This window comes from Aulonocara stuartgranti, assembly GCF_965226115.1.
Source record: "Aulonocara stuartgranti genome assembly, chromosome: 14".
Taxonomy (NCBI): Eukaryota; Metazoa; Chordata; class Actinopteri; order Cichliformes; family Cichlidae; genus Aulonocara; species Aulonocara stuartgranti.
The window spans coordinates 16,522,704-16,535,343 of NC_138950.1; the positions used below are offsets into that span (position 1 = coordinate 16,522,704).

General features: G+C 42.4%; 1 protein-coding gene across 1 annotated transcript in view; it reads right to left on the reverse strand.

Annotated features, from left to right (window-relative positions):
• Nucleotides 1–1,656: 1,656 nt before the first annotated feature.
• Nucleotides 1,657–12,640, reverse strand: part of ttc9b (tetratricopeptide repeat domain 9B) — a 35,068-nt gene continuing 24,084 nt past the window's right edge. The window contains exons 2-3 of the mRNA XM_082504008.1: nt 4,670–4,852; nt 1,657–2,591 (exon numbers count right to left, since the gene is read on the reverse strand). Of these exons, the coding sequence (XP_082360134.1) occupies nt 2,497–2,591; nt 4,670–4,852 (278 nt within the window). The 3' untranslated portion in view covers nt 1,657–2,496. The remainder of the gene's footprint in view (nt 2,592–4,669; nt 4,853–12,640) is intronic.

Sequence of the window (12,640 nt, forward strand, 5' to 3'; positions counted from 1 at the left end):
CTTTTGCCTGCGTTCCTCAGAGAGGTTTATATTGTGCACGTCTGATTGGCTTTTTCATGATCTGGTGCACGCTGCTGCTACATTTCTTATTCTACAGCTTGCACAACAATGCAGACCGAGACCTCGCTTTCATCGTCGGCTGTGAGCCAGGCCTTGTCGTCGCCCAACATCATTAATGATCTCGTGGCTGAATGGGAGCAAACTCAGGCTGCAGATTAATGCTCAGGTGTCCACACACTTTTTCTAAGTGCAGTGTATGATGATAAATAAGCTCAAAACTTGCTTTTTGCTGCCAATTTAGAGGTGCAGCTGCTTTAGTGGGGCTGATGATGGCCTACTTCTCCCTCCACCGGAGCCTCTCAGTTTCATGCCGGTCTCTCCAGCGCGTGGTGCCGTCTCTCCAGAGTCCCATTGACACACTTAGGTCCCTATTTACCTCATAGCAGGTCAATGAAATAAACGGGGAAGGGGGGGGGGGGGGGGGGGGGGGCTCACCCAACGCCGTTATTTGACTTGATTTCCTCCTCAGCCTCTTAAGCAGTGGACTAATCAGTTATTTTAGTCGAGGCAGAAGGTGACCCTAATTTTGAAGAAGTATTTCATACCTATTCTGCTGCTGTGATCACAGTCTGTCGCCACCTTCTGTGTTTATAAAGGGCAGAATGGATAAAACAGAGGTATACGCAAACAGTTGAGTGGCAGCATGCCATGACAGAAAGCAATAGAGCAGATATAATCCCAATCCCAAAACATCTGAAGCAACGCTCTGGAGCCGCATGTTACATGCAGGAGGTGGGCTTGCACATGATAAGGAGGAAACTGGGTTTTCACGGGATATTTTAGGTCATGCTCTCACAAAAGATAAATCCAGCCTTCTGCAGAACAGAGCAGGCAGATTTAAGCCTGTGGTAAAGCTATTATAAAAAGCCACATATCAATGATTCAGCTTCACACGTCACAAGATAAGTTTGACAGCTTGTAATGGATATCCACAAACCAGATCGTCTGCAATGCTAATGTTGTGTGTTATCTGCCCGGCACAGGTGTTTTAATCTATCAACATACAGTAAACTGTAAGCAGGAGAAATCTCAAATGACTCACTCTAGGTGAAGTGCTCCAAGACGGCAGTCTGCACCATCAGGCCAGATGTGTGTGTGTGTGTGTGTGTGTGCGTTTTCCCTGCACTAACGCTGCCCAGAGTCTCCGTGGTGGTTTATGGATGTCTGGGAAGCCTCAGCATTAGTGATAAAAGGATAAAAGTGTCTCTCTCTCTCTCTCTCTCTGAAAAAAATTTCTCGTGGATCTCCATCTAGCCAGCGGCAGCTGATGGAAGTCTGATCTCACTGGCTATTTTCCGTTGTGACATCATTAACAGGAGAACAGAGGATGGTGGAATTGATGAGAAGGAGCGAGGGAGCGAGGGAGGGGCTTCGACAGTCTCAACAACAGTAACACGACACACGACCCAGGAGGGGGTTCGGACAACAGATTCAAGACACACCAGTTTGCACGAAAGTACATCAGGCAACGGAATGAACCGCTTGGAGAATTTAGGCTCTTTGCTGCACACACAGATGCTATTAACCACCGATTGTTCACTACTGAGTATGACAGCAAATTAAAAAAGCCTAATAATAATAATAATAATAAATACGGGGTTTTAAACACTTGAATTAGCCCTTAAATTCAAAAAACAGTCAAGAAACTGAGATAGAAGGGATCTAGGAAAGAAAAATCCAGACAGAAAAGTGATAGATTAAGCACGGAGGCAGGCTTTTTTTTTCTACTTGTTATATTAGTCCATCTCAGAGTCTGGGTAAGTGGCCTGAGTGAGACCTGGTGGGTTAGGATGTACAATCAAATCGGGATGTGGTCTTGGCATGTGTCTCATACACATATACACCGCCTCACCGCACCCATTTTTATTCTCCAAACCTGTTTCACACACTTCCACACGCATCCCTGCCCTCCTCCCGGTGTGGTCGAGCTTCCCGAGACCCCCCAAATTCTCCTCGAGAGTTCAGAATAAAACGGAGAGAAAAAGAGAGCGCGAGAGAGCAGAAACAAAATGCTTTCCATGTTTTTTAAACATCTGCTGAATCACGCAGATGTCTGTCTGTCATGTGTATGGGCTGAAGCTTCGTTTTGACTCCACCACAATGATGGGTTTGTATGAGTATATATTACAGCTTCTTCCATGTATTTTCATGATATTTCTTTTTTTTTTTAAAGTTTCCTTGCTGACTGCGTCGAGGGAGAGGAACCACAGCACCTGAGGGAGAAAGAGGGAGAAGAAGAGGGAGAGGAAGAAGGAAGAGGGTGGGTCGCAGACAGCGCTTGATATGTGTTTGTCTGTAACAGGCAGGTGATTGCGTCTCTTCTGACAGGGCTGCCATCAGGAGGAGTCAACAGGGGAGGAAGAGAAAGTGGAGAGTGGGAGGTACAACTTGTAGGATGAAAGGTCAGAGGGTTCAGGAGGGGGGAAAGGTCGAAGGTTAGCCCTGGGTCTCCTTGCCGCTGTCTCGTTCCCGTTGTCCACTCTTGCTCATCTTCATCTCTGTCAGCTGGATGTATCGGAGCACGTTGGTGTCTGCAGAGAGAAAATGGGACGACAGGTCATCGGTGGATGCTCTGAGCACTGGCAGCAGAGCAGTCGGTTGCCCCTTTCTTACTTAAGTTTAGCAAACTGAGTAAAAGACGTGCTACAGCAGAAAGGTAAACAATGTAGAGAAAAGAGCTACAGGCTTTTACTTTAGTCAGCTGTAACTGCTCATCGATGACGAGAAAGAACCCTGACCTCTCACCTTTTGACACTTTCCTATTGGATAAAGTTCTCCAAACAATTCAAGTTTATCCAGATTTGACCTTCAACCTTTTGTCATTTTGTCATATGAGACATTTGGCTCAAACTTGGTCATGATTATCATTTTAGGTCAGAGTTCTCAAATTGTTGGTAATCCCAGATTTACAAGGTGAATTGAAAACTTTCGTGTTCCTGGAATATATCGATTGAGCAAAGGCATTAAAAAGGCTGTTTCCCAAAGTGAAAACGATCTATTTCCTCCTATTTTAGAAAAATATCCTTCCAAATGTATCCACAGCAAAAATTCATACAAAAATCTACTAGAGCTCCTAATGCCACGTGTCCTACAGCTGGCACGTAATGAACACAGAGGTGCACACCTGCATGTGCACACTCACTCTTTGATATTAAAAAAAAGGAGCTGCATTTGCTGCCAAGCATGTTGCCTCTGTTGCATGTGCTTCTCATACTATGATTTAGTCAAGAAAGTGGCCCCTCTAGCATTTTCCTGAGACGGCATATTTGCTTAATTCTTTTTTTCTTTTTTTCTTTTTTTTTTGTGTCCCGTTTGGATCTTTAGCCATCAGAATTGTTGTCTTAAGGCCAAGAAAGATGCCAAGCGGATATTTACTTAATTCTTACCGTCTCTGGTTACATTTTTCGGGTTTTATTCTTGGTTAATATGTTTTCTGGTATCTGAAGATCAGAGTCTTGTGTTGGCTTTTATCATTATCATAACACATGCTAGTTTTGGTTTGTAGCTCCCCCCCCCCCTGTTTTGTTTTGATAGTGGTCTCTTGTGTTTCCATCCTCCTTCTGAAGTACTGTGGATTTAGTTTGAGTCTCCTTTTCATGGCCCTTGTTATTTTGAACACTACCATCATCAGCAGCCAAAAAAAAGCTGTGAGTCTCCATTTGGGTTTGCTGTGCTGTCCACATGTACATGAGTATTTCTGGAAAACCTATAGAGTCAGGGGAGTGGAAGATTTTCAAATGTGGACAAAGAAAAAGATTTCTTTTAATATCAAAGGTGTGAGACTTCACCTACTTTTCTGATGTCAGACTGTGGGTTGCAATGTCTGTGGACCTACTTTTGTCATGATTCATGTGAAGAAAGATATTTTTCAAAATGAAATATGTACGTGTGGACGAAGCCTGTGAACATCTGCACATGTGTCTTTGCTGTTTAGACTGGTTTCCTGTGGCTTTTGCATCTGGATCCTAAACATTAGACATAAAATGTATTCATAAAACAAATCTGCCCCTCTTGCCTTTCAAATAAACAGACTATAAAACACAATGTGCTGCTTACACATATCACTTATGTACTTTACTTAATTCATTTACACTAAAGTAATTTAATACTGGCTGTCTGCAGTATAATTTATCATGAAAGCATACTGATGTAAAATATGGAGCAGTTTTAATACAAGTGTAGCTGTGCTTTTGAACTTTTTGGAAATATGCATAGTCAAAGCAAACATGCAAAACAGGAAGTCTTTTAAAGTCTGTACAGTAATACAGGTTTTAGAAACACAGAGAGCATCTTTTTAGTTTCTGCTCAGCACTCTCGGAACAAAAGGCTTTAGTTATCACTCAGTTTGTAACATAACAAATAAAATCTAGCAGGAGAACTGTACCAATTATGCTTTTTGATTTTTCCTGTCATAAATGTTGACGCTAATATTAAACATGCCTCAAGTTTCAGATCATGAGACAACTGGATGACCTGATAAGCTGCACTAAGGTCAGAGTACATCAATTTAAATATGGAGCTACAGGTGAGCACATTGTTTCACCATCAGAGAAGATCTTGTACCTCAAGGCTGCTTTGTAAATGTATAAATACACTGGGTCATTCTCACCTGTGGGTTCGCGGTTTTTGGCGTCACGCAGGTAGCGTAGGGCACATTCGTAATCACCCAGGTGATAGAAGGCGATGCCGGCTCGGTACATGGCCTTGAAGTGGTCTCTCTGGTGGCTCAGGACCTTCAGACAGTACTCCTTCACTCTCTCATAGTTTACCAGCTCGGACTGCAACAGACAAGCTGTGAGGAGGAAGACAGGAACTAGTTAGTGGTTCATAAACATTTTCTGCCTTAGTTTGTCCAACCAAACACATTTTGTCTCGTTTAGAGAAGATTAAACCACATGTGTGTCCCCCGAGTGAAAAAGAAAGACGGGGAGATTTTGCTGACATCTTACTCTGTTCCTTTTAATAGAGCCACAATGAAATTTATCCTGCACACTGCTTCCTCGGGGCGGACTATAAATAGCCGGTTCTAATGTCTCACAGTGTAGAGAAGACACAAAAAGTCGTCCAAGCAGTTTGAGCCCTGGGGCAGGAGAGCAGCATCGCTGAGCTCGACATGCAAAATACAAGAACATGGGGAAAAAAATGCACTGATCGCTACGAGGAAGCTTTCGACTTGTTCCTTTAACTTTTTAGGTGGTTTCTAAATCTTGAGGGCCGCAGGAAAACAAAAGAAGGGCAGAAAGTGAGTGCATTAAAGTCAGCAAGCTGAAAACAGCAGTAAAGTGGAACGCTTGAGAAAAGGACTATAGTAATCTATCCCACAGATTGCAACAGCAATTCTCTGCAGCTCTGAGATCAGAATAACATCATTAGCAAAGACACACGGACAAAAATCACACACATATACACACACAGCTTTTAGTCCACCAAAGCTTTTAAACGCCTGCTGATTGCTCAGATATCTGATCACTCAAACAATTCCTCTGGTGGTCACAACCACTCGCGGTTTCACTTCCTCCCTCCCCCCCACCCCATCACTCCTTCCCTCTCTGCCAGTGTCTTAATCTATCTGATGATAGATCAAAAGTGATTTCCTTCTGTCTCTCGTTGTGCTTCCACAGTCATATCTGCCTCAGCACTCCCTCCCTGATCCAGCTCCTTTTTAACCTCCCCATCCTGCCCCTTTCCTCCGAGCCCTTGACACGCAGACAGCTCTGTGAATAACATGAGTCATGGACTGTTAGCCGGGAGGCAGGGTGAGTCAGGAGTAAGTGATGGAGAGAGAGGGGAGGAAGAGATGATGCATGAGTAGGAAAGGTGAGGCCTATGGGAGTCATAGGGCGAGGATTAGGAGGGGGAGCGTGTTAAAAGCAGCCAGTGGCCCTTAAACTACTATTTGTGTGTGAGACAAAAAGCTGAAGCCGCAGGGTCTGAGGGTTTTGTGAAATGTGTGGCACTAATGGAAATCCGTCATTTACACACACACACACACACACACACACACACACACACACACACACACACACACACACGTCACCCATCACCAACACAAATTGCAAAACACTAAATAATTCATTGTGGATATCAGGGGACGAACAAATTCAATAACAATCGATTTGTTTTTGGTATTTAGTGGTTGAATTTGCACGTGTCTGGTAGGTGCTTTGCAGGCTTCTCCAACCTTAAAGGAAATCCGTTTTAACCCCAACACAAAAACTGAAAAGAAAAATAGCAATTCGAATAGGTTCATCAACTGCTACTACAAGTAGATCAAACATAAATGACATCAAAGCATTTTGCTTCCTTTTATCCCTGTCCAATGGCATCCTGTTATTTGGAGTTTTATTTAATCAAGGCTCAAGAAAGTCACTTGGATGCAGCCACCATGCTGCAGACTGTCTGAAGACTGAAGAAGTCACTTGGATGAGTGACGAAACGTTTCTCCCACTGAAAACGCTGCATCCAGATGAACAGAATCAACTTTTGGGGAACAGGAAAATGTATTTCTGTATTAAAAATGGTAGTGCAGGCTCACTGACCATGATTACCTTCACATGTAGTCACAACCCCAGGCCCAGTGTAACACACAGATCCTTGTCATTCAGATGTATAAAATCAATCCAAGTATATTCTTTCTTTCTTCAACACAGCAAATAGCAGACGTTTTAACTTGTCGTAAGAACACTTTAAATATTAACCTCCCAGGACCTGCCGTCCACATATGTGGACATCACATTTTGGGTTGTCTAGACCAAACTACAAAATTTTGCCCTACAAGGGCCTGATATCCACTTACAAAGACATTACACTGCCACTCCTCATAGGGAGATCAGATTTTTCTCAGAAACAAAAATTAGGTTAAAAAAAATCTGATAATTCTTTGTTTTTATACATCGTCATCAGCCCAAATAGCAAAGAGAAATTAAAAATGCATGCAATGAACGAGTTTGGGTCTTAGGAGGTTAAGGAATTTAATAGAGGATACACTAGAGCTTCCTTTAAAATGAGATATTTTTAATGGAGCAAACTATAACACACAGTTTTAGTTTAATCTTTCTTTATCAAATTTTGTGTTTGTTCAGTAATTGTGTTGGGATTTTTATTTGGGTTTAGCTTATGCTTACCTCCCTTACACCATCTTGTTTAATCTTGTCTTCATCAGTGTTAATCATTTCCTGTGCAGTTACTTCCTGTTTTATTTTGACAGTAATAAAGGTCTCCTGAAGGTTGTATTTCATTTTACGTCCTTTGTATCACTTGTCATGATTAGTTTCAGCTTTCTTGTTCCCCATCTGTTTTCGATTCCCTTGATTACCCTCAGTGTGTCTGTGTGTCCGTGCATCGTCCGAAACCCCGTCTTTGTCAGAGAGTTTGTTCAACTTTTTTTTTCTTTTGGCAAGTTTTGGATTCTGATCGATATCTTTGTTCCATGAAATAACATTTTTATTCACCAAGTCCTTCATTTCTTTCTTATCTTCCAGCTTTATGATCATTTACTTTACAGTTCCAACCTCTGTTAAAGGGATTTTTTCCCTGGTGGTTCTCATTTTTGCATGAAACTCATTACAATCACATCTGGGGCAACATGCACATTGTGTGGGTCCGTCTTCTGGACATTATGCCCCTGATTTAATCCTGGTTCTCTGTTTAGTTCATTATTTTGTAGTTTAGGTTTTTGTTTATTACAAACTATTATGAGCCTTTAGTTCTTGTTATACTTTTGTTTATGTTTGCATTTGTAGAGTTATTAGTCTCCTCTTCTGTTAAATCTTTTATTCACTTATTTTTGCTCTGTCTTTGTGTTTAGTTTTACTTCCCTCCTGTGTCACTGTCTCCAACTACATCATTACACTCTCCAGTATCTATTTTTTTCCTCTCTCCTGATTAGCCAATAAATAGTATTTTGATTTTATTTCTTTGGTTGCAGTTTGCCCTTTGAATGATTCAGCTTGCTCCCCTCCCACCCTCTTCTGTGTGATTCCCCTTCCTACATTTAAGTCCTTATTTCATGCACCACAACACATCACATCACATTTTCAAGACAGACACCTTTCTTTCACCTCATGACATTGAATTCGACACCACCATTTGCCAATTTTATTTGCTTTCATGTAACAAGGAAGTGAAAATCTTGGACCCACACAAGCACATTAACCTAGCTTGTCTTTCAGTGATGGGAACACTTAGGCAAGCAATGGGGAGAACATGCAACCACCACACGGCAGAGCTCAGGAGCCTCTTACTGTGAGGCAACAGTGCTAACCAGTGAGCCACCATGCTGCGCTGATGAGCTCACGTATCACACATGCATCCTGGCATTTTTTACAAGAATTCAAGCTTTGTTATGCACAGCTGCTGCAGAAACCTGAAGATACTCCAGCTGGAAGAGTGTCAACATCCTGCACATTAGAAATGAATGGTGATGATAGACTAGGGTTCATATTAATGCCACATATAAATATTTTACTGAGCTGAAAATTCAGGAATCGTATTTTTAGTCCCACCAGCACTAATACTTTTTTTTTGAGGTTCTTTTTCGTGGACGAGGTTCTTTTACAGCGTGAATGTGATCTTATGTCGATTTGACCCAACTACCATGTGTACGTTGCAAGTTTGAGATGAACACTTTCCCCTAGGCACATATGCTTTTCATTCTTGCATGCAAAGTACAGTAGATGTGCAAATGTCTGTACGGGCTAGCAACTAGCCATGAAATGAATGGAAAATCTCCAATAGCTCATCTTCCTGTTTTTACTGTTGGTCCTGCCCCAAACACATCTGGCCAATAAGTGGACTGAACACTCTAATGGGGCTTATAGTGATGCATTTTGGTCAACACGGATCTACAAGCTTACAAACTCATTAGCAAACTCTTTTGGACCAGCATAAACAAACTATAGCTGTAAAAACAAAACCCACCCTCAGACAACCTGGTGGCACATGTAGATCCTGGGTGGGTTTTGCAGTTTTCCAGCTGTCAGCCAGCTGCTTGAGTTGTATTTCCTGAATAAAAGCCGATATATACATGAGATAAAGTGTAATAATTATCCATGATTAGACACACTCGCGTTTACACACACCTTAATAAGAAAAAACCCCCAGAAGAACAACCCTCTTCTTCTCACTAAGACTCATGACTCAGCTTAGAGCAGGGCAGTGAGGTCGAAGCCGTTGATCATAAGTCAGCTCAGCTTGTTACAGTGACGGTCACCTTAGACGCCCTCCACCTCTCCTGCACACCTTTCCAGATGCTCCACCCAAGACTACTCTCATCCCTCCACCATCCATCCATCACTGCCCTGCAGCTGTGGGCATGAGCTGAGCTTTCAGGGGGATTCAGTTACAGTCCATAATAGCTTAATGGGTGACGCAGTTAGAGTTCACAGGCACTGACACCCTCAGATACACAATCTACACATTTCCAGTGCATGGAGCATTTACAAATGGCACAAACACACAATGAAGAGAGTGCAGAAGTGGGTGTGAACAGGAGGGTGATTTAAACTTGAAGACACAGCTAACACAAAAACAGACTCATCAGCACAAAATTTCAAATGACACAGGTCAAGAGAAAGATACATGACTGTACAAATACACACAGACACACAAAAGCAGCGTGCATAAGTGATGACTGGCCGGCCGCACCCTACTGGCCCATTAGACAGATGGATAGCATGCCAAAGGAAATGTAGAGTGTGGTGAGATGCATTAAGGGTGTGATAATGACGGGATCATTGGAGAAGGCTGGGCAGAGGCACAGACAGACATGAAGCCTGATAAATCACTGGAGCCGAGGTGTCCCCATCTCTAAAAAGGGTGCGATAGCCTGTGCGGCGATTACACAGCACTTCCCACAAATACATGAAACAGGTAGTGGAGTGAATAACAACAGAATATGTCTTCAGAGTGGATTTTTTTGCATGACTGAAAGGCCGATGTGCTCAGGCAGGTGATGTAGGTAGGAGTAGTACAAAGACTGAAATACCCGATGCTCCGCTTAAAAACCTGGGATCAACGGGAAAGTCCGGCGATATCAGGTAGGTGACAAGTTAGAGGAAAAACCCAAAGCCTTGACTCTGACAGGAAAATGGGCCTAATGGCTCGGTCATACTTTGGGGATCACGACAAGAGTGATTGCATTTACGCTGTGATGAGACATTTCTACCCTGATGGGAACGGCCTCTTCTGAGAGGGTTAAGGGCAAAAGGCTTTGATGACAATGAAAGCATGTGAATCACATGCTGTGACCTTTGCAGTCAACAGATCTCAACCCATCTGAAGATCTGTGAGAGATTTTGAACCCCTTCCATCATTCAAACAACTTTAATTAGAGTACATCCCTCCAGTAGAGCAAATTTCACTGAAATGATTCTGAACCTGTTTGTCCACAGTGAATGATTTTGCACTCACAGTTTCTGTTATAATTTCCTGTTTTTTCCTGGAGTTCTTGGGCTCGTTACACTCTTGTTAGCTCTGTGATTGTTTGTCCCCATTAATGTTTCTCGTGTTTAATCTGCCTCACCTTACCAGTACTCTTTTGCCTTAAGACCTGCCTTAATTTTTTCATGGCATAGAGTCAACAAGGTGCTGGAAACATTGCTCAGATATTTTGGTCCATATTGACAAGATAGCATCACACAGCTGTAGTAGATTTGTTTGAATTTCCTGTTCCATCCCAGAGGTTTTCCACTGGACTGAGATCTGGTGATTGTGGAGACCATTTGAGTACTGTGAACTCACTGCACACAAAAAGGGCTGGATATGGTCAGCTACAATACTCAAGTCAGTTGTGGCATTTAAATTATGCTCAGTAGGTACTAAGGAGACCAAAGTGTGCCAAAAAAATAATAAATCCCCTACACCGTTACACCGGCAGCAGCCTGAACCACAAGGCAGCCATGCTTTCATGTCATTTACTCCAAATTCTCACTCGACCAACTGAATTAGAGCAGGAAATGTTTCCCAATCTTAATCAAATGTCCAATTTTGTCTAGTTCCTTTGTCTTAGCTGACAGGTGTAGTCCTCTGCTGGTGTAGTCCATCTCCTTTGATATTTGACATGCTGTGCATTCAGAGATGGTCTTCAGGATACCATGGTTGTAACCAGTGGTCATTTGAATTGCTGTTGCCTTCCTGTCATCTTAAAGAAGTCTTTTCCTCTGACCTCCGATATCAACAAAGCATTTTCTCTCAGTGAACTACCGCTCACTGGATATTATCTCTTTTTCTGACCATCCTCTGTAAACTCTAAAGATGGTTGTGTGGGAAAATCCCATAAGATCAGCAGTTTCTGAAATACTCAGACCAGCCTGTCTGACATCAACAACCACGTCATGTTCAAGGTCACTTAAATCACCTTTTGCCTCATTCTCATGCTCAGTTTCACCTTCAGCAGGTTGTCTCGACCTTCTCTCTATGCATAAATACGCTGGTTTGCTGCCATGTCATCAGGTCCAGGATTCCTCATTTTTCTTGTGTTTTCCTTGTGTGTGAGCTTCTGGGCTGTTTAATGGACTTTGCCTTTTTGCCCTCACCTCAGCTGCACTGTTTGCCATGATGACTCATCTTCTGTGTACAACTGCCACACGTTTTAGTTTAAAGACGTTTTGCACTCCCTGGTTCTTGCATTTGGGTCTTCTTCCCTAAATTTGAGCAGTATTGATTTCTCATTGTTTTCTCTTCATTGACAATTAAGTGTTAACTGAACATAAACAGATTACCATTAGACATACAGAACAATAGCAAACAACTATTTTCATAATAGCTCCTTTTTTAAAAATGTGTTTTTAAGTTCATCTTCAGGCTCCTGCTTTTTAAACAAATTCTTAGGTTTTGAACTTGTAAAAGTCTCAGCTCAAATGTCAATGAGAAGGATACTGCACAGCTTACGGCTGAACTTTGACCTCTATAATCCTCTCTGGACATTTGAGACCAGATAAAAATGAATACCAGTGGTACAAAGAAGCCAGACAAATTGGTCTTAATGAGAGGCCATTTGTCAAAAGAAGGAGCCATGGCTGCTTCAGTGTTGTGAGTATAATATCTTTTTCCTTCTCGAGGAATCTTTTAGATATTAAAGTGACAGAAATAGACAAAAAAGAAAAAAATTAAAAATTGGGTGGCGGGAAAAAAGTGAACAAAAAGAAAAATTGTGCTTGATTTGAACTTCTAAAGAGCAACAGGTGCAAAGCAGCTGTCAAGTGCGAGAGTGTGAAAGCATGCGAGTGCGTTTCTGTCACTTGAATGTGGAATCAGAGGTGTGGTGAGTGGGAGTGGTTAACACATGCTCAGGAACCCCGCTGGTTTGCCTGAAGCATCGTGTCAGAAAAAAAACACAGCGCCTGCACAGAGACGCGCTTTCATTTAGCAGACAGAGCGTCGAAGCCTGGGAGGAATAAAAGGAAAAACAGAGAGAGAAAGGGAGAGAAAAGACATGCAGATGAAATAAGATGAAAGGGAGACGGAGGGGTGAGGGAGGACAGAGATGGAGACGGCACAGACGAAACAAAATCCAGAAGCAGCCCAGGGAAAACGATGATCCTGTGTGAGAGGTACAGAGGACAAGAGGGGAGTGTGAAAG